At 37.9% G+C, this 21,948-nt stretch overlaps 1 protein-coding gene across 8 annotated transcripts in view; it reads right to left on the bottom strand.

The window, feature by feature from the left end:
• Positions 1-21,948, bottom strand: part of CNTN5 (contactin 5) — a 736,829-nt gene that overhangs the window by 384,373 nt on the left and 330,508 nt on the right. For all 8 annotated transcript variants that reach the window (XM_064170433.1, XM_064170430.1, XM_064170397.1 and 5 more), the window contains one exon: positions 4,216-4,345. In XM_064170433.1, coding sequence (XP_064026503.1) covers positions 4,216-4,273 — 58 coding nt within the window. In that variant the 5' untranslated portion in view covers positions 4,274-4,345. The remainder of the gene's footprint in view (positions 1-4,215; positions 4,346-21,948) is intronic.

Genomic DNA, 21,948 nt, shown 5'->3' with positions numbered 1-21,948 from the left:
TAGGAGGAAGTTCTTCACAGAGAGAGCGATTTGCCATTGGAATGGGCTGCCCAGGGAGGTGGTGGAGTCACTGTCCCTGGAGGTGTTCAGGAGGAGACTGGATGAGGCCCTTAGTGCCATGGTCTATTTGACTGGATAGGGCTGGGTGCTAGGTTGGACTGGATGATCTTGGAGGTCTCTTCCAACCTGGTTGATTCTATGATCTACGATTCTATGATTCTCCACCTTAAAATTATTTGCATACTTTAATGCATAAGTAATGCCAAAATACCAGGGTCAACTTTAACATAAAAATGATATAACAATAAAGTCAGCACAAACTAGAGAGGTCATGTATTTTCTTGGATGATTTCCCCCACCAATGCAAAATCAATACAACAGTGTAACACTCTCTTCCAAACACTGGCTGCTGCTAAGGCTGATCTGATGATCTGTTGATTTAATGGATTAGTACTGAATTCTAATACACCTCAAAACAACAGGAATTGAATGAACTCTCCCTTACTGAAGCAGTATCAATATCTATTGCTCTATCATTAAGAGCAGTGCATTCAGGCATCTGGCTTACTTGGCTTCCTCGAATTACATCAGCTGTGAGAACTATTTACAGCTGTAAACATGTGCCAGCAAGTGCTGTAATAGAAAAACAGCTCCAAAGGCAGAAGGGTTCAATCAAATGTGAAAGGTATGGAGACAGTAAGCAGCTAGTTACATTGACAACAACTTTGACCCTATTTTTTTTTATCTTTGGTTAATTCCAGTTCTTATAGCATTATTTATTCTAATGAGCTATAATTATTAACAAAATTAATTAAAAAAAATGTGTATGAGAAAAATATTTACGTTACCATGTTATATCCGAAAGCATGTGAAAACAAGTACTACAGTTACAAATGTTTTCTTATAGGTGTCTGAATTTACTTCAGTAATAAGGAACAAACCTTTTAGAATGTAAAAGCATCACAAATCAAAATTAAATGTAAAAAGAGGCATGCTTTAGAAGCTACCAGATACATATAGCAAATTAACAGAGAAGATGAGTGGTCACTTAATTTGAAACATGGTGCTGAATGACTGGCAAGAGTTTTTAGGGTATGCCATTTAAATGAAATACTTCTTTAAACACTGACTTGCAGTTTAAATTCCAAGTTAGTTACGTGTTTTAATGTGATATCAGAATTAGTTATTGCTGATGCTCTAAAGCCTTTGCAATGTGGTCGAATATATGTACCAAAACAACGGCTGTGATAAACAATTGAAACTCATTCCGGTATATGCAATTGCATTATACAGAGCTCGCAGAATCACAGACTGCACTGGGTTGGAAGAGGCCTCTGGAGGTCATCAAGTCCAACCTTCACTCAGTAAGCAGGGCATCTCACACTAATCAGATTGCTCAGAGCCCCAGCAAGTCTGACCTTGAATGTCTCCAGGGATGGAGCCTCCACCACCTCCCTGGGCAAGCTCTTCCATTGTTCCACCACCCTCTTAGTAAAGACATTTTTTGTAACGTCCAATCTAAATCTACCTTCCTCTATTCTAAAACCATTGCCCCTTGTCCTATTGCTACTAGCTTTCATAAATAGTCCATTCCAAACTATTTCATAGGTTCCCTTCAGGTGCTAGAAGGCCACTATAATGTCTCCCTGGAGAATTCTCTTCTCCAGGCTGAACAACCCCAAGTCTCTCAGCCTGTGTTAATGGCAGAGGTGGCCCTCCTCTAGACCCTCTCCATCAGGTCCATGTCGTTCTTGCATTGAGGACCCAGAGCTGGGCATTGTATTCCAGGTAAGGTCTCATCAGAGCAGAGTAGAGGGGCTGAATAACCTTCCTATCTGCTGGTCATGCCTTTTTTGATGCAGCCCGGGATGAGACTGGGCCTCTGGTCTGCAAGTGCACATGGCTGGCTCATGTCAAGTATATTTAAGCCCTTCTCCTCAGTGCTCCCTATATTGATAATGAGGCTTATCCCAAACCAGGTGCAGGACCTTACACTTGGACTTGTTAAACCTAACGATGTACATGCAGACCCATTCCTCCAGCCTATACAGGTCCCTCTGGATGACATTCTGTCCCTCTGACTTACTGACTGTACCATTGAGCTTGGTGTCATCTGCAAACTTGCTGACAGTGCACTCAATCCCACTCTTTGGACCATTGATGAAGATATTAAACAGTATTGATCAAGTACAGACCCTTGAAGGCCACCACTTTTTACCCATCTTTCTTCTGGACATCAAACTATTGACCACTACTCTCTTGCCAGCATATGAAAAGTCACTCAGAATTTTTGCAACATGTTATCATCTACAGAGGTAGATAATTCTACTTGGAGCAAAATCTACTACTTACAGATATTCTGTTTAACAGCAGCTGAGGCTAAAGAGCTTTTAGTTCTGCAAAACCAGCTGCAGGCTCAGGTACATTAATTTCACTGTAGTGCCTTTGGCCAGATGTTGACTTTTAACTCTTATGGTTTGCAGGGTAGAAGATATAATTCTTAAGAAGACATTCTGCCACGATGAGAGACTGGGAGCAGCTTGATGCAAACTAAGTTCCATTTATTGTACTTTCAGTATTTGGTTATATACCTTAACATACAAGCTAAAAGATCATGCCAAATCCTAATTGGTCATTAAGACAAACCTCAGTACATACTTCAATACAAACATCAAGACAGACCTCATAAATTAGCAACTAGATAAGCAAGGATCAACAAAACTGCATTTTCATGCTTTATGTAGTATCATCTGTTGCAACATTCTCTAAGGTCATTTTGACCCTCTATTTTACTTAACTCAGTACTTTTCTGCTTTATGCATTCTGAACCCATAGCTTATGTTCCAGTATGTCAAGATTGAGCAGCTGTACAGCACTAAAAGTCCTACCATTCCCAACATTTCCCCCTTTCTGTTGTACAAAAAGTATCTAAGCAGTGGAATGTTCTATCAATTTCTGAATACATTGCAATAAGCCTGTTGAAAAGGGGTTCTCTGGGGATGCAGTAGCTAAGCAAAGAGAGCTCTGTCCTGTTACATTAGCAAGGGTGATCCAACCATTAGTTTTGTGTAAAGAAAAGGGCAAGGGGAGAAGAAAGATTTTTTTTTACAAGCACTGAGAGGATGTATAATACACTATTCCCTTCTGCAAATGACAGACAACAACATTCTACCTTGGATTTCAGAAATGCTTCTGAATTTTTCACTAAAATTCTTGGAAACTATAACAAGAAAAATATAATTTACATCTTAGTAAAATTAAATAACAGATAGTAATTGTGAGACACAATTCTAGAATCACCAAACCACAAGTGTTTACCATGACTGGTAAACTTGGTAAGACCAAAGAGAAAAATAGTCCCTGAAAAAAGAAAAATATTCCCTATCTAAAAGTATGATTTAGATTATATAAGATAACGAAACTACATGAGGAAAACCAAATTACAACAGGCTATTTTGTGTATGCACCCAAAGAATGCACACATAAGTATCCACACTTTCCTTCAGTAAATTCCCATGTCCAGTATCACAGTATTATAAAAACCTAAAATATTTTATTTCATGGAGTTTCACTAAATTTACTAAATCACAGTGACAGAAAAGCTTTGGAAGAATTTGAGAAAGAGGAACTTAGTAACTGTTGAGAGGCAGTAAAAGAAACAGCAATAAGAAAACGGGGCAGCCCAAACATACTCAGAGACAATAGCCTATAAAATGACCAAATTCTCATGTGAGTAGCCTAAATGATCATTGATCAACTTATTTTATTACTTGCAAGGGAAAAAGGCAGTGAAGCTAATGCCAAGAGAAGAAACATGTAAAAGAAATACACTACATGTATAAAAATCATAATGTTCAATAAACATACACAGAATTAAGAGGAAAAAAATACTTTCCAAAATCATAACACAATCCTAAAGTGTTCTATCTTTCCTTTTTTGTTCTTTTCTTTTTCACTAATGAAGTTGCCACTGCCTTTTCAAGTGAGATATGCAGCTGTCCTCCCTTTTCAATGTTAGTCAAATATATGCACAAATTAAAGGCAGACAGCACCTGTAAATCCTGGGATATGTTTTTTTTACCAATTCACTACTTAGGTAGCAGTTTTTATAATGACGTTGATCTTTTCTGGCAAGCTTTTACAGGTTCCTATTTCTGTTTGCACTTAAGAACCTGAAACAATAAGCAGAGTTTTCTTGGATTTGTTTTGATTTACCTGAAAGACAGCCAGTGAGTGACAGAAACAGAAAGAGTTTCCATGACAACCACATCATTGGTCACAAAGGTCTTCAGTCCCTTTTTGTGTAGTTGTTAGCAACGCTGACGTTTCTTCATTAAAGCTTAGCCTAGGGACAAAAAAACAAGCCTCTGTTAGAAAATCTTAAATATTTTGCAGTATCACGATAGATAATTCAAAAATCAAAGCTGGTCCTAATGCAAATAAAAGAGCAGTTCCAAAGAACTCGGTGTGTACAGGGGCAGGTAGCCTGACAGATATTCGAAGAGATATTGTTATAGCATTACCTCTGTTAAAAACTGAAATGTTTCTGGCAGTGCTTTTTATATATGCCTGTATATGGATATCACCCTAAAGCTGTATGTGTACTGAAGCTTGGAAATTCCAGAAAGCCAAACTTAGACAGAGGACAGTACATATATATTTCACAGCAAACATTCAAAGCACACAGGCTGGCATATGTCTTCTTTTCCTGAAAGCAATATGCTGATATTTGGTGTGAAGTATTTTAAAGAGGCCCAAACAAAATAATAATTTGCTTTAGGAAAAATGTAAGCATTTTTGCTACTTGCAGATTGGGCTGAAATAGATTTGAGTGACTTACAGTATACAGAGCTTGTAAAGAATCTGCCAATGCATTTGAAGTAATCACCGTTTGTACAGAATAGATTATTCACACTCATCTCCTCCTATTTCTCCTCAGATTTTGTTTCTTCAGTCTCTCCCATGACTCATACATGCATTTTGGCCTACTACATCTTTGATCCCTGTGTTCTTAGTTGTCACTTTAACAATATAGAATCATAGAATCAGTCAGGGTTGGAAGGGATCACAAGGATCATCTAGTTCCAACCCCCTGTCATGGACAGGGACACCCTGCCCTAGAGCAGGCTGTGCACAGCCTCATCCAGCCTGGCCTTAAACACCTCCAAGGACAGGGCTTCAACCACCTCCCTGGGCAATCCATTCCAGGCTCTCACCACTCTCATGCTGAACAACTTCCTCATCACCTCCAGTCTGAACCTACCCATCCCCAGCTTTGCTCCATTCCCCCTAGTCCTTGTTGCTCCCTGATAGCCTAAAAAGTCCCTCCCCAGCTCTTTTGTAGGCCCCTTTCAGATACTGGAAGGCCACAAGAAGGTCACCTGGGAGCCTCCTCTTCTCCAGACTGAACAGCTCCAACTCTTGTAGTCTGTCCTCATTGGAGGGGTGCTCCAGCCCTCTGAGCATCCTTGTGGCTCTTCTCTGGATCAGTAACTTCAACACACTTAAGAGATTTTGGACTGCAAATGCAGTCCAAAACCTGAGACGTTTCAGCTAGTTATGCATGGATACAAGTATCATTCTGCTCTTTGACTTGAAAAAACATCAAACTGCCAACATAAAGTTCATTTTTACACTTAAATAATCATTATCTGTTTACGAAGCCTTTGAGATTCTCTTTTTGAAATCCAAGGAAGTCTTCAGTCCCTGGAGTCTGGGATCCACAACTACAACAGCAATCCCATGGGACAGAACAATAACCTATAAGAAAATTGGCTTTGCTCCCCTAACACCCCTTTGGGGGATAATATAACTCCTTCAGATCATAATCTGTTGCTATTTTGAGGCTTTTATCCTGTATCTTAGGACACCCACAGTAAAAAAGCAGGGGTGAGGTCAACAGAGCTGTAAAAAAGAAAATTAAAAAAATCATAATGTTAAAGGTTGCTGCTGGAGACTCCATTTCAACTTCTCTCTGAGCATCTGCAGTTTTAACCTATTTTGACAGTATTTTCCATACATACGGGTCAAACGTGTCTGCAATACACAGAGAGAGAGGCACAGCAGGAGCACAAGATGACAGTGTCTGTTTAGTTTGGTACGGTAGCGTCTGGTAGTTTTTCCTGCAATAATCTAAAGGTGTAACTTGTCAACTTCCATTTATACAGCACAGCAGGTATGGTTTGCAACACAGATGATAATTCACATTTAGGATTGTACACCTGTACTGAGTAACACAGACTAGGCAAACAATAGCGGGTAACTCAGACCAGGCAAAAAATACTGGGTGTATATGTTAATATAAACTTCTCTGAAAGAGAACATAACAATCTGGTAGTTGAGTGACTTTATACATAGTGCCTGTAGCTCATCTAAACCTCCACAGGAAACCTCCTCAATTAATTATTAATGTCTGCTGTCTTTGTTTTGCACTTGAGTGATAATCTGCTTTTCAGTCACTGTGTTCCTTTGGTTAGTGAATTATCTTGTTCAGCATTCTTTGCTGGCCAGGCCTTTGGGAAATAAGTATATTCATTAATATTTAATTTTTTCCCTTATGGCCATAGCTGTTGAAGACAGTAAAGCACAGCTTTCCCCACCCTCTGCTCCCTAATGTTATTATTCTTTCTTCTTTCTTTTTCTCTTCACTTCTTTTCAGTTGATTTAAAAATGGTGAAACACATTTGGTGATTTGTCTGTTGCATAAACGGGGAAAAAATACACCAGTTTCAAGCATTAAAGCATAAGGTTGTTGATGTATTATTAGCATTAGTATTATTGTGCCTATTGGATCAAACTGTGAAAAGACAATATTAAAGGCTGTGATTGGTAGAGCAGAAACAGGATGAGGTATAACTGGAGCTAAGCAGTGCCAATAAAATAAAAGATGCACTTATAGACATATGTATTTATATTCCTGAAGTATGATTTTTAACTCCTGAGGAAACTGTGCTAGTCTGAAGCTAGCTAGAATGTTTTGGTGAGAAGGACTAGATTACAGGCTATGAAAGGAAAACAGTAGTGATGTCTACTTCCCTCATAGGCTTGCTGAGATGTATAAGAACAAGAATCCAAACATAGATAAGGCACAGCTTCTCCTGCTGGGGAGCTCCAAGCTGCATCTCTCTCTCTAACCTCATCCTCTGTTTCTCTGCCTGATCCACTTTGCTTCCTAACCCCCTGCCCGAACTTCTATTCTTCCTTGGGGCTGGGGTAAGGTTGAGAGGGGTAGGGGAAAGGTGAAGGGGAGGTTGGGAGCCCCTTCTGGGGACTCATGTTTCTGGGAGGGCCGTTGTGTTTCTGTATTACCTTTTACCTGTATGTTTCTGTATATAACTGTATATACTGTAAATATCTGCTTGTATATTGGGCTAGCTGTAAATATAAGCTTCATTCAATTTCCAGAGCCAGCTGAGTCTAGTCTGGGTGATTTCCAAAGTGTGTGTGTAGGGGGTGGGGGCGGGGTGGGGGCAGAAACACCCAAACCATCACAGAAACAAAGAAAAATTTGTAATGAAAGTTTCATTAAAGACAACACTGTTAGGACAACTTGTGTCACATTAGGAGTTTATAGCTCTTAACTGTGACCTACATAGTCTGACCCTACTGATGTAAACCAAACTTCAGTGCTGTTGCACAAGCATATTAAAACGTAACAACAGAGCACAATGGCAGGGACACGCTCTGAAATAAGTAATGGATGTTGGACAGTTACTTTCTTTTTTAGGATATTTGTTGTATAAATCATGAAATCATAGAACTATAGAATGCTTTGGGTTGGAAGTGACCGCTAAAATCATTAAGTCCAAACTCCTCTGCAGTAAGCAGGGACATTCTTAAGTACATCAGTTTGTGTAGAGTTCTACAGGCATGTAGACTAATTTCTACTCTAGATTTAAAAAAGGGATATATTTCTGGCTTTAATATCAGTAGCTGTCATCTGATCTTTTGGATGACAGGGCTCTCATCTTTCAACATTCTTGAGTGATTGAAGAATTCCTTTATTCCTTTTCACTATGCTTATAGTGAAAAACAAAGCTGCATTAAATGTATTGAGAAGATCATCTTCTTTCTTATATATAAAAAAGTTCTATATTTTTTTCCTAGCCCTGACTGTTGCCAGTTCCAGAATGATAAATCCTTTACAACAAGCATTTACATTTTAATCCTAAGACTATAGAACAGAATATAGAGTCACTCTACAAATGCAAATGAACACAGCTGAAGAAGCTGCTCAAAAGGACTTGAAAGTCATTTAATCTGTAAAGCATCTTTTATTTTATTTGTTTTTTAACTTCTCCACAGATATAAATTTGAACTTCACAAACCTCTGACTGACTTGTTTGGAACAGTTTATTGATTTCATTGGTAAATCAGTGTAAGAAAATAAAATTAAGTTGTCCAGAATATATTATGTCCTATAGGTTTCTTTTGCATAATAGCATGTTTGGGCAAAACTCTACAGTTTAGTTTATAAGAGTAAGGATGGAATATCTAAAATATGTTGAATTTTTTTCCTGTCCTGTTCTTATTCTTGTTTCTTCACAAAAAAAAAAAAAAAAAAAAAAAAAGCAGATTCATTTAGATTTTTTTTTCCTTGGTGGCAATTTGGAAATATATATATATATGTATTTCTCTAACAAATCTAGCTTCCTTTTATGCACATAGAATTGCAGATGCAGTTTTCAATCTCCACATGGTAGTATTCATAGTCCTTTGTTTTTTTCCCCAGAACTTCTGCCAAATTGCTTTGCAATTTGTTTTAATTACGTGTGCTGATGGTAGACGAATTATTAAAACATTCACCACTCAGTATGTTTTAATGAATTGTTTCGGCTGCTAGCGACAGGGTGGATCTTGTCTTAGGTTTCTGACTCCCAAAAGCATTTATGAACACTACAGCATGAGTAGTAATGCAATGTTGTCAAAACAAATGTGCAAGAAACTTGAACTAGGTTCATTAAACCCATGGTCTTTTCAATAATAATAACAGTGTCATTAACATTTGGTTTCTGGCACTTAGGATAAATTTATATGCAACTGCAAAGATTTGTTCATTTTTTAATTAGAATAGGTAAGAAAATGAAGCTGTTTGCATAGATACTGATATCAATATGCTTTCATCCATTATCACTACTGATATCAAAGTGCTTTCGTCCATTATCACTACCTCATTTCCCTTTTCCATCATATGTGCATTTGTTCATTTATTTTATCTGTATCAATCAACATGAAAGGGGTGATTACTTAAATCTACATCCTCTCTCAAAGCAGTGTAACACGAATCTACGGTGACCACGCCACTCAAAGAGTGTGACTTGTTGCAAAACCTTGTTTACTGTGGAATTTTAATTCCTATAACAATATATACTAGAGGAAAGTCCAAGTCACTCACACTTGTAATTATTTCCCCTTTCATATTGTTTAGAAAAAAGGTACATCCTCACAGGTAACGAAGAAACAACACCAGTGGTAAGCAATTCTGATGTTCTTCACAATCTTGGAAGAGCAAGAACTGAAGAGAGTAAGAAATGAAGCTGTTACCATAGACATGTCCAAATGGAAAGAAAAACAAAATACCAATTACATTATTTAGACAGGATTTTTTTGCAATATTTCTCTTCACATTTAGTAAGTGGAGGATGTTGGTCTCAGGTGAAAGTAAACTGCTAATAATATTCCTTTAAGGTGACAAAACTATTAAATCAACAAATGCAGCAACCTAAGTATCATCAACTAGGTTTTCTACAAAAGGATTGTTACACTCTTGGAAAAATACAGAGATCTAAGATCCAGTCTATAGCACTGAAATAAAGCCTTCTAATCAACATCAGTGTCCCTGTCTCTCCCTACACAACCTTTACTTTAATCAAGGTTAGGAAAGCATGGATTGAATTGCTGCGGTCAGCAGTTCAGCCCATCTCCCTAGCTCCCATGAGCATCAGGCCTGGTAATGCTCAGTCCAGGGAATGTTAGAGACCTTAGAAAGGGAAAGGCTCAGATGTTATAAAGTTCATCACAAACAGAGGAGACAGCTTGGCTGGAAGTTTTTTTAAAAGAGCTTGTCTAGTGAGTGTTTCCTGATGCTATATTTACACATAAAGTTAACTACTAGACCACGATTATGACAGACACTGGTTATAGAGAAGATGAATAACCACTATTATGTTAATGTTCCTGCTTGCTTTGAAGAATTCATTTGCTCAGTAGCAAGTCTTTTTGACAATACTATTTGCAAGTGGTTTAAATATACTATAAACATATTAAGTTAATATTTAATAAAAGTCATACCATAGACACTTTTACAGTGAAATATCAGTGGAATTTGGTATAAGAAAAATGAAAATGAAATTATATTAATACAATGTAAACATCAAGGCATCTTGTAGGATTGATTATCACCCAAAGGGAAGCTCACTTATTTTCAGGTTTAATAACAATTCAACCTACTGTAAGGAAAATCTAATAAAGCACAAGTTTTAGTAGTTTCATAAAACAATTTCTGCATTGTTTTATGAACACTTAATTTACTGCTAACAATATTATAAGTTTATTCTGCAGGGGAACCTTTCCTTGTCAGGTTCCTCCTGGCAAGCAACCAGAAATTTCAATATCTAAATTAATATTTTATAAGGTGTTTTTTTATTATTATTATTCATGATGTTAATAGAGCTTTCAAACATATCAGTCAAGTTCTAGGAAGAAGCACAGAATTTTACTCTGAAAAAAAAGAAGCATATTGGCTATTTCTGTAATGTGGATCAATTACAATTTCTCTATAGGAGAATTAACATCTGAACTACTGCTCTGAAACACAAAATGAATTATTTGATTTGAAATGCTGAATAAGAATGTCAAAACACTTATGAGTCCAAGAAGTTCTGAATTATTCAGATGAACCAAACTTGGGTTTAAAACTGTATACAGTAATCACAAAATAAGAAATTCATGTTGTATTAAACATTGATTGCTTTCTAGTATTTGAATACATGCTCTCTTTTTTAAAGAGGTTTTGAACCTAACAGGCAGAATGTCTCCCTTTCACATATATGCATATCAAACTGCTGATGAAAGCAACGAAATCCCAATATTTCAGCCAACTAACTACATTTACATTGTGTTTAATGTTGCCTTTTTACCAAACCAACTATTAATATTTATAGTGGAGATTGACAAAATATTTGAACAGGAAGGGTCATTTAATGATGAATTATTACAGAGATCATTCAATGGTACCCACTAGAAGAGCAGATCCTCTTTGGAATTCTCACTTTAAATCAGACACAAAATGCCATCAGCACCCTCAGGGGAAGGAGAAGGTGGCAGAAGCAGTTCTTAGTAACAGTTCTGTAGCTATTTGGCTACATTCACTTGAATATAGCACATTATTCAGACAAACAACTCAATATACTTCCAGGTACTGGGTGCTTTGAAGGGGTACAACCATAGACTTCAGTGGCACTCTCAGGCATTGAGAGTTTAATATGTTGCTCTCACCATAAAGCATAGACATCTTCTCATGGATATAAACGTCTGTTCAATGAGGCCTTCTGAGAAATAAAGAGGAGGATTTCCACCCCCCCACCCTCTTGCCTTCATTAGTGAAACATAATGACAGTGTCTAAAATTCAGTTGCTGGGGATGGAGCAGTTAAAAAACCTTAATGCTCTTTCTTAGATATGTGAATGAGCACTGCATGATTTTCCACTTTCTTAAATCCTGGACTGAAACCAACACAGATTTGCTCATAACTACTTCAGTTAAGCTCTCCATTTTCTTTTATGAACTGTTATTTCTCAAAGTTCCACAAGCCATTATGACACTGTCTTCAAATATTCTGCAGTTGTGTCAATATCAGCTGTATGTAAGTAGTAAGAAATAAAAAAATAAAAAGGAAAATTATGCATAATTTGACACTTTGGAAAACATGGTATATAGGCTTTCTTGTTACTATATGAAAAGAAACAGACAACCTGAAAGGAAAAGTCATTCCAACCATCTTCAACAGCTACCTGGGAGGAAGATGAACAGCCTCGTTGTTTTTGTTAACTGTGATACAAACCTGATTGCAGAAGAAGCCTAGAAATCTACTCTAAGTTATTCAATTAACTTTTGAATAGCTTAGACTGAGTGACAGGAGTCTTCACTTATTTGTTGAAGCCTCTACGAAAGTTTCCACAAGATGTGAAATATTGAACCGGACATTTAGTTTCTGTCCCAGTGGTCTTGCAATAAAATTGCCCTTTCTCCATGATGGACATTCCTTTAATTATTTGAAACATATTAAAATGCTTTTTAAAATAAGTCCTACAGATGCCCACAGAGAACTTGAAAAGTTCAGGGAAAAAGAATGATAGAATTGTGGGTCATGTTAGTGACTTGGCCTGAACACACAATGTTTGTATTAGACTTGATTTATTTGCAACCAAAAATTGCAGGAAAAAGGGTAAATTCTTACACTACTCTTTTCAAGCCCATTTATTTATTTCCAAATCACTCTGTGATATTGTCATGTAATGGTTTGGGTGTTACCTGCCTCCCCACACTTTGGAAATCACCCAGACTAGACTCAGCTGGCTCTGGAAATGTGAATGAAGCTTATTATTTACAGCTAGCACAATATACAAGCAGATAGTTACAGTATATACAGTTATAGACAGAAATATACAAGGGAAAAGGTAATACAGAAACACAACTCCCCTCCCAGAAACCTGAGTCCCCAGGAGGGGCTCCCAACCACCCTTCCACCTTCTCCCACTCCCCTACCTTACCCTAGACGTTGCCTTGTGCCCCAGGGAAGAACGGAGAGTCGGTCAGGGGAGTTAGGAAACAAGTGGATTAATCACAGAGATGGTAGGTGAGGTTAAAGAGAAAAATGCAGCCCAGAGCTCAGGCAAAGAGCAACTCCCATATATATTTGGATTCTTGTTATACATCTCAGCAAGCCTATGAGTGAAGTAGACATCACCCTTGTTTCTCTTTCACAGCCTGTAATCTAGTTCTCCTCACCAAAACGTTCTAGCTAGCTTCAAACTAGCACATGTCTGTGGTGGAGGGGCAGCAGCCCCAAAACTGAGGCTTCTCTATGCCTCTACATACCCGGACATGTTTTTCTACCAGGACCCACGAGGCAGCAAACAAGTTGTGTAACACACACATGTCCAGCCCGTGTGCCCCTGGAGTCTGCCCAGGTAATCTCCTATTGGGAAGTCCAGGAATGTCTCTACTGCCCATTGGGACAAGGTTTGGCTTACGGCCAGCCTGATTGGTCATTTTAGATGTCCAATGAGCCACGAATCTCGGCCCAGAGCCCATAAAGAGGGGTGCACAGCAGCACCACATGGTCAGACGGTCCAGACCATTCAGACCATTCAGAAGCTTAGAGCATTCAGCCTCAGCTCTGATCCACAGCAGCACTCTGCTGCCCTGACCTGCTTGCATGGCCTAGACACAGGATCAGGCCTTACTCACTTGCAAGCACTACAGAGGCTCAGACCTCATGCATTGATCTCAAGGCACAGTCAAGCTACCTGTGAATCCTTTGAGAAGCAGAGCACATTCATTCCTGCACCATACATATATGTGGAGCCAAGAGCTCCCTGACTAAGCCTAGAGCTATCTTGATTTATCTATGGAGCACAAGTTTCCCTGCAGCACGGCATAGACCCTGCTTGCCTGGCATAAATACTGCTTGCCAGCTGTTCTGTAAGTCTGGAAAGATCCAGGCCCAGCAGATCTTCAGTCTGCAAACCTGCAAACACAGCCTGCTAGCTGTGAGACTGTGTCAGAAGCTACACGGACAAATACTTCTCCTGCACCGGGGAAAACCTGCCAGCTGATCATCCCTGGACACAGCATCCAGAAGAAACAACAGCTCCAAGGCAGAGACTACTTCACCCCAGGAGAGAAGGTTAGAGAAATTCTATTTACCCCAGAAACTGGGAACACTCATTCACCTGCAAGCCGAGACAGATATCAGCTCCACCACGCTGAGACAGATTAATATTCAAGAGCAACACATCTAAGCAAGCCTTAAATCCTTTGTAATATAAGTTACCTCTACCTTTAGAGCACACAGAGTTTCAGCCCTTGCTGGGCAGACACTAGAGTTGTTAAGAGGCATTAAGCCTAAGGGAATTTCTCTCTGTCTATAGTTGTTCATAATTTGATATTTCCAGTTAATAATCAATCCCTGTAAATATATCCCAAAGCTATTTTCATTACTTTGCAATACGAACCTGGATTTCATAATGGTTGGGGGTGGTATAAATTTGTAAATATTAATTTTAATAAATAATTTTATAAAAAATCAAAATCACCTCAAATTAATTTCTCACCTCCCCCTAACAGAGGAGGAACAGAGAAAACCCCTCCACGACAATGTCAGATGTGCCAGAGTAATCACACCTGGACTGTGTCTTTTCTCTGTCAAGAAGGGAGGCTAAGTACAGTCATATGTGAGATCTACCTCTAACACATAAGAGGTGCAACTCCTCTTTGCCTCTCATCTATAGAGCCAGATATAGATTGTTGCAGTTAAATAAATATTCTTGACTGCCACTTGCATCTGGTATTATATTAGCCAGTATAAATAAGCATATCTTAAGCCTTCCACTTAATGCAGCTGCCAGATTAATGATATTATGCATTATAGTAACACAAAACAGCTCCACCACTCAGCTTCCTACAAGGATATAAAACCCAGCAGACTGTGTTGTACATCATGCTCGGAAGTAGTGGCCACAAACTCTCTATGGGCCTGTAAACTCAATTCATTTCTGTGCTCACTTCCAAGCAAATCAGCCCTGGCATAAGAGCATGCATTGTGTACAAGGGCGTTCAACAAATCTTCTGCACCTAGTATGTGAGATCCTATTCACTTCATAAAGCAGGCACAGGGCAGGCTCCCAAAAGTGTGTTAAGGAAAAAAAATATCTTCCAATACCCTGCTTACCTTCTATATCTGAGCCTTACAAGATGCTCTCAGCCTGTCAGAAGGATATTCACATAAAAAGGATGCAGGCTATCTACAGTGAGTGGGGGAGACTGTTTCATTGGTAAAGATGATGTGAGATACAAAGAGGAGTTGGTGTGTAAAAAGATTGTATCTGAATAATCTGTCAATAAGCATATGCTACAAGTCTGTCCCAGTGCCAATCCACACATTAGAAAAATGTCAGTACTACCTAGAAAGCTTGTCTTGACACCTCACTTGTGAGGTCTGGGTCAATACCTGCATTAGGCTCTGTGACAGATTTCACATTAGTTGATCAGTTATATTATTTAGCATACTATATAATGAATAAATACAAAATTTTAGCTAAAAAGTTCAATTTAATCATAGCATCACTGAATCAGAGAATTATTTTGGTGGAAAATGAGTCTGAAAAAAAAAACAAAATTAGTTCAGAGGAGATACTTAAAACAGTTCTTCTGAAACAGTTAAAGGGGTTTAAATGTTAAGAATTCTTTTCTTAGCTGTTTTCCACTTGAAACACTGCAATACATTTTTAAACTGCCATATTGAAGAATATTAATGATGTACCAAATTGACTGGTGCTACAGAGATGTATCTGCCACTTTTATAAGCATATTTAATTGCACATGTTCCTTAAGTTTCTAATTACAGCCAGTACTAAAAGTGTCTAGATGTTTAAAAATGCATTTTTATATTTAAACATACCTCATTATTATTACTTATATGGCAGATAGTTCTCAAAGATATAATGGTAGGATATTAAAGTGGATTAGAAAGCTCATTACTAAAACACAAGCTTTTCTGAATAGAAGAGGAAAAAAATATAAAGTACAGTAAGTGGAATAAGCATCTCTTCATATTCCTTCATAAATCTCATTTTATTGTGAGCTAAATGTCAGAGACATAAAGATGTAACTGGTGTCATGATCCCATCAGGGAGGTTTGTATCTGTTATCATACTGTATTTAACATTATTTTTCCAAAGATTTTAAATAAAACCAGTGAACTTTACTAAGGGCAGAAATTTCAGACAAGTGTGGTTTAGCCTGCCTGAGTGTGGATTGTTTATTTTTAAAGAGTAAGATATGACTGCAGTCAAATAACATCTCTTCCTGGATTTTAACTCAGTATTAGGGCAGACACCAATTATGAGATGGTGCTGTCAGGTTACCCCTCTAAGGGCAGTCACACACATCATGTTTTCAGTGGCAAATTGAATTTGACATTTAATTTGAAGCCTTGGATACCCTGATGTAAAACCTTCTGCATTATTAGTGATAAAGCAGGAGGGCGGACATCCTGGCTGCCTCTTTTAAATAGCCCTCTCCATGTTACTACTGCCTTAATTATTTTCAGTAGGGATTTTTCTTCCTGGTCTTTGACTTAAAAAATAGAATCACAGTAGATGAGAACTAAGGCATTTTGGAGTCCTTTATAATCTCAATCAGATGATCTATGATAAATTCTATCTATACATGCTAGCAAGATAGTAATTTCTGAGTTTAGAACAATTCTTAGCATAACCTTTAGTAGCTGGCGGTGCTGACACCTCCTCATTTGTTTATTCTTTGGAAGATGATTTAATTTTGCAAGAGAAAGTGTTCTAATAGTGGTTGCAAGTCTTTTACTGACTTATAATTAATTTCTTGCAGCGATTCCCGTGTATGTTGCCAGCCCTTCTTTAAAGGCACTTCAGAGTAAAGCACTGGAATGTAGTAGTTTCAAGAAGAAGCTATAGAATTCCTCTCTACTTGGCAGAACAGACAAAGTTCAGAAATTAAAAATGCCATAACCTGAAAGTGGAGAGGGTGGCTTAGTGCACATGCATGGAATTTAGCCAGGGGACTGGGTTAACTGGGTTAAACCATCACCTTGGACCCTTACATGTATATATTTATATGTATATATTTATTACCTTTTGTATTTAGTCTATTTTTGTAAAGAATAATTTCATTTAATGTCCAAATTCTGTGCAAGTGTGGTTACTACTTGCGGGGTAAATTCCACATTGCGCTTATATATATATATATATATATATATATATATATATATATCCCCTACCATTTTTGCATTCTGATCAAGTGGCTGAAGTGTTTTTAGTATAATTTTTATATTGTTGGCAACTTAAAATGGAGGTCATTGCCACAAAGGTCAGCAACTTTAGCACTCCCTACAGAGTACCCACGTTTACCTAATCATGTCAAGAAGTCACAGCTCTGTCAGGAGAAGTGGAAGGCTACCTTCTGAATTTTCATCATTCATTGATTTTTTTTGTTTCTGAAATAATTTCTTTGAAGGTTTTCTTGGGAGAGAAAATCCTCTCTAATTAAAAGTCATGAGCCTCTTACTGGCTTCCAGAAAGCAATGTCACTGATTGTGTTGACAGCATTTATTTCCATTGATCTCTCCCAGTTAATTTCCATGCCTATAAAAACTAATCTTGCAAAAATTTGTCCCTTTTCCCTAGCTCATGAGTTCCAGCTAGTTTCAGGTTGTGCTCAATGACACAGGATAATATATGCCATTCATGAAGGTGTAGAACTAAGAATTTGGAATCCAAAACAAACTAAACACAGCTTAAAGTTTTCAGTATGGCATTTTCTTTGCTTTACTTTGGCAAATTCATTTTGTCCACACAATACAAACCAAGAACAACAATTCAGCAAAATGCAGCAAAACATAATGAAGGAACTATGTCCCTTTGCTGTCAGTAAGCTCAAATTCTGATAGTGCAGCAGGCAAGAATCAGCCAGTTAAATGCAAGCTCGAGGCTACCAGATGTCCTGATACATGCTGGACAAGCACTGGAAAATCCTATTAATTACACAGAGAAGGCCCTAGGAGGACAGAGTTATCAGCCATATATTTGACAGGGAATGAAGTATCTAGCTCAACACTATACCTATTTAGGATGATTTTTTTGTGCTTCTGGGATGATGCCTACTTTTATTACAACTTTAGCCATTCCCTTCCAAGAGACAGAAACCTCTCTGCACAATCCCAATTAGTGCTTGTAAGAGAAGCAAGGTGGAATTGAGATAAGAATTGGAGGTGCTTCTCCTCCCTTCCTGGTAATTAGTTGGAATCATAAGTGTTTTACAATTCAGTTTCTAACCTCTGCTGCCCAACAACAATAGCAGGATGGCTAATTGTCAGACTGACACTTAGATCTGAAAATGAATACTGTCTCAGGATGCCTTGTCATCCTCCTGCTCTTCACCAGAGGGTTTATGCAAAGCAGAAGAGGGAGAGAAGAAGCAGAGGGAGATGACAGAGTGTTATGTAAAATAAGTTCATAAAACTTCATAATGCCTTTTATTAAATGTGATGATTTATTTTCTATCCCTATCACCCTGAATGATCCACTAGATTCAAGTTACATTAGTTTATCGATAAAAATTAACGTGATCTAACTGTACAATTTAGTATTGTGGCAAGTCTCACTGTAAAAAGATCTAAGGACTTGGGAAAAGTAAATAATCCCTGGAATATTCACTTGTTCCATGTCATGTTGGAATATTTTAAAATTGTTTAAGACAAAAGAATGAGGAAGTCATTAAGTATGATTAGGTAAATTACTACTGTAAATGGAGAGGTAGGTATTGTGTGTGAACACTTTCTAAGTGTGAGTAGCGTATTACTTGTAGGCTTTCTATTTTATTTCATGGGACTCCCTGGCCTCACAAGGTTGCCTATTAAAGAGACAAAACTTTATATTAATTAAAGTAATAAATACAATTAATAATTAAAGAAAATAATTGAATTAAATTTAAATTAAACTGATTTTAATATTGAACCAGTCTTAAACAAGGACAAAGGGACATTAGAAAGATGATAATCCTTCATGGCTAATTATACAGGAAAGCAGTCATGTGTTAGCTTGGCCTAATTCCAGTAAATTGAAAGAGGAAGTTTCTAATTCTGGATCCTTCACTGCAACAGTGAAACTGTATAATAAAAGATAATCTCCAGCTAAGGAAAATCTAAAGCTAAAAGTATGAGATCGTTCAAACCAGACTGATACAAAACATTTAATTTACACCGCTGTCTAAAATTGTCAGTAACTAATACTTCCTAACACATCCAGGAGGAAAGGAGATTCTAAAATTAAAACATCAGTACTACTTTTACCTAACATTTACATTTTGGTAGTATCTCTGAAAGCTTAGCTTGTGGGAGTATAAGTAAACATAGTTCCAATTTCAGCTTTGCACTTAAATGTCCAGAGCTCTTCTGCAAATGTATTCACCAAGGAGGCAGACATCAAGAAATGAGACTAGGCTATGGTCATTCAAAGTGTTATGGTAATGCAGACATTAAAAAAAGAAAATTAGTTAATACAAATATTACAACTGAAAGTAGATATTGTAACCTGCTTTGAGCTTATTATTAGAAGATACAGGCTGGAAAATGTTTTCCCCAAAGTATGACCTTCAGAAGAGACATAGCATACTAATATTGTGAGGAATTAAATGACAATATAATTAACCTATTTAATAAAATTATTAATTTCCTCTCTGTGTTCTTTGCCACCGAACAAATTTGAGTGAGGAGGGAGTTGAGTAACACTCTGATTATTAAGAGAAGGCAGCACCTGATGAGTAACGTAGAGCCTTGGCTTCTCAGTTTCCCTGAGAAGGTGGAAGATGGACATCCTTTCACAGTCTTCCACACTGTCAGCAAGTGCCTTATTTTTATGTTATATTGAAAAGAGAGAGACAGAATCTCAACCTCCTCCTGGTGGTTTAAAGACTTGGTAAACATAGCAAAACTGTCACAGTTTTAAGGAGGAGAGTCCAGTATTTTCAGTGGTGTAAAAGAGGCAGGGAATAAGGAAGAAAAAAAATCACTCTATGATCTGAATTCAGTGAAAGGGATGCTTTACATAATAAAAGCAGTCTAAAGATTAGAGAAAAACTAACCTCTCCTTTCCTTATTTGCAATCTTCAGATTTGACTTAGCTGGTTTATTTTATTTTTTTCTTTCTGATTTATCAAATTTTCTCAGCTGTATTTTTGTGATGTAAATTGTATGTCACTGTCAAAGACCAAGGCGAACAATTAAAGACAGATCATGGCACTCTGCCCCCAGATAACTTCTGTTCTCATAGCATAAGCAGATTAATATTACAGGATAGCTACAAATCCAAAAATAAATCTGCTGTGTCTCCCATTCCTATATGCACCACTGCAGTTGTCTTATCCACAACTGTCCTTGGCCTCTAAAGGTCAGTCTTTGCCCTTGCCTACTTGCAAGTAAAATGCTAGCAAATTAATGCAGCACAAGTTGCCTCTACTTCTTTTCTTTCTCACAGAAAAGATAAAAACCAAAGAAATCCTTTTCTTTCTTGTGAATATTTCAAGACTCTTTGGGAAGAAATATAAGCCAAAAAGACAGAAAGAAATGAAGTAAAAAAAAAAAAAAAAAGAAAAAAGAAAAAAGGAAGACTGTAAATAAATCATAGAGACTCCATTTCTGTGAGTATTTTTGTCACTCTCTCTCTCTCTCTCTCTCTCTCTCTCAGATGATCAAGGGCAGGACTGAAAATTCTCTCCAGCACATAATTTCCTGCTGTTGCTCTAGCCAATTTTGCTTGGCTGCTACCCACCAACAGCTACTCCAAACAGCCACTGGCATCACCACCTTCCAAACTGACAAAATCAATTTTCATTTTGAGCAATATTTACAAAAAACAATAATGCCCTTTTTTAACCTTTGTCCACCAAAGGAGATGATTTCCTTTTCCATACAACTATAAGACATAGAACTATAAGATGTAGTTCTTTCAACAGCACAAAAGGAAATGCATCCACATTATTTCAGATATACAGTGGAGTGTCACAATAATTGCAAGTGACTGATGTGCCAGCTTTTACAGCTTGCTTTATACAATATTTTAATATCAGTTGACAATAAATTAAGAAAATCCACAGACCACTAGGCTCTCTCTCCACAGATACAGCAATGTTCATTACATTCCCCTGCATGCCCTTTCTCTTCACAAAGATAAAACACCATAGTTCTTTCACCCTTGATTCATTTATCTCTTTATCTTTCCTAATGCAATAGCCATTAGGCCCAGATTTTTTGTTACTGGAAGTATGGATGGACTTTAAGAAGGTCTGTTTAGTGGTAAAAGACATGCTGACAGAGAAAGCGAACTTACACAAACCGAAACAAGTCTTAGTATGTGTGCCAGTTTGAAGCTAGCTAGAATGTTTTGGTGAGAAGGATTAGATCACAGGCTGTAAAAAGAAAAACAGAGTGATGTCTACCTCACTCATAGGCTTGCTGAGACGTATAAGAACATGAATCCAAACACAGATAAGGGAGTCACTTCTGCTGGGGAGCTCAGAGCTGCAATTTTTTTCTCTCTCTAGCTTCTCTGCCGTTTCCCTGATTAATCCACTTTACTTCCTAACCCCCTGGCTGAGCCTTCATTCCTCCTTAGGACTGGGGTAAGGTTGAGAGGGGTGGCAGAAGGTGAAAGGGTGGTTGGGAGCCCCTCCTGGGGACTCAGATTTCTGGGAGGGCTGTTGTGTTTCTGTATTACATTTTACCTTGCATATTTCTGTAAATAACTGTATATACTGTAAGTATAGAACCATAGAATCATAGAATCAACCAGGTTGGAAGAGAACTCCAAGATCTTTCAGTCCAACCTAGCACCCAGCCCTATCCAGTCAACTAGACCATGGCACTAAGTGCCTCATCCAGTCTTTTCTTGAACACCTCCAGGGACGGTGACTTCACCACCTCCCTGGGCAGCCCATTCCAATGGCAATCGCTCTCTCTGGCAAGAACTTCCTCCTAACATCCAGCCTATACCTGCCCTGGCACAACCTAAGACTGTGTCCCCTTGTTCTATTGCTGGTTGCCTGGGAGAAGAGGCCACCCCCCACCTGGCTACAACCTCCCTTCAGGTAGTTGTAGACAGCAATGTGGTCACCCCTGAGCCTCCTCTTCTCCAG

Source organism: Pogoniulus pusillus, chromosome 3, assembly GCF_015220805.1.
Source record: "Pogoniulus pusillus isolate bPogPus1 chromosome 3, bPogPus1.pri, whole genome shotgun sequence".
Classification (NCBI taxonomy): Eukaryota; Metazoa; Chordata; class Aves; order Piciformes; family Lybiidae; genus Pogoniulus; species Pogoniulus pusillus.
Note: the sequence above shows the minus strand (reverse complement) of the source record. Positions and strands in the feature narration are given on the sequence as shown.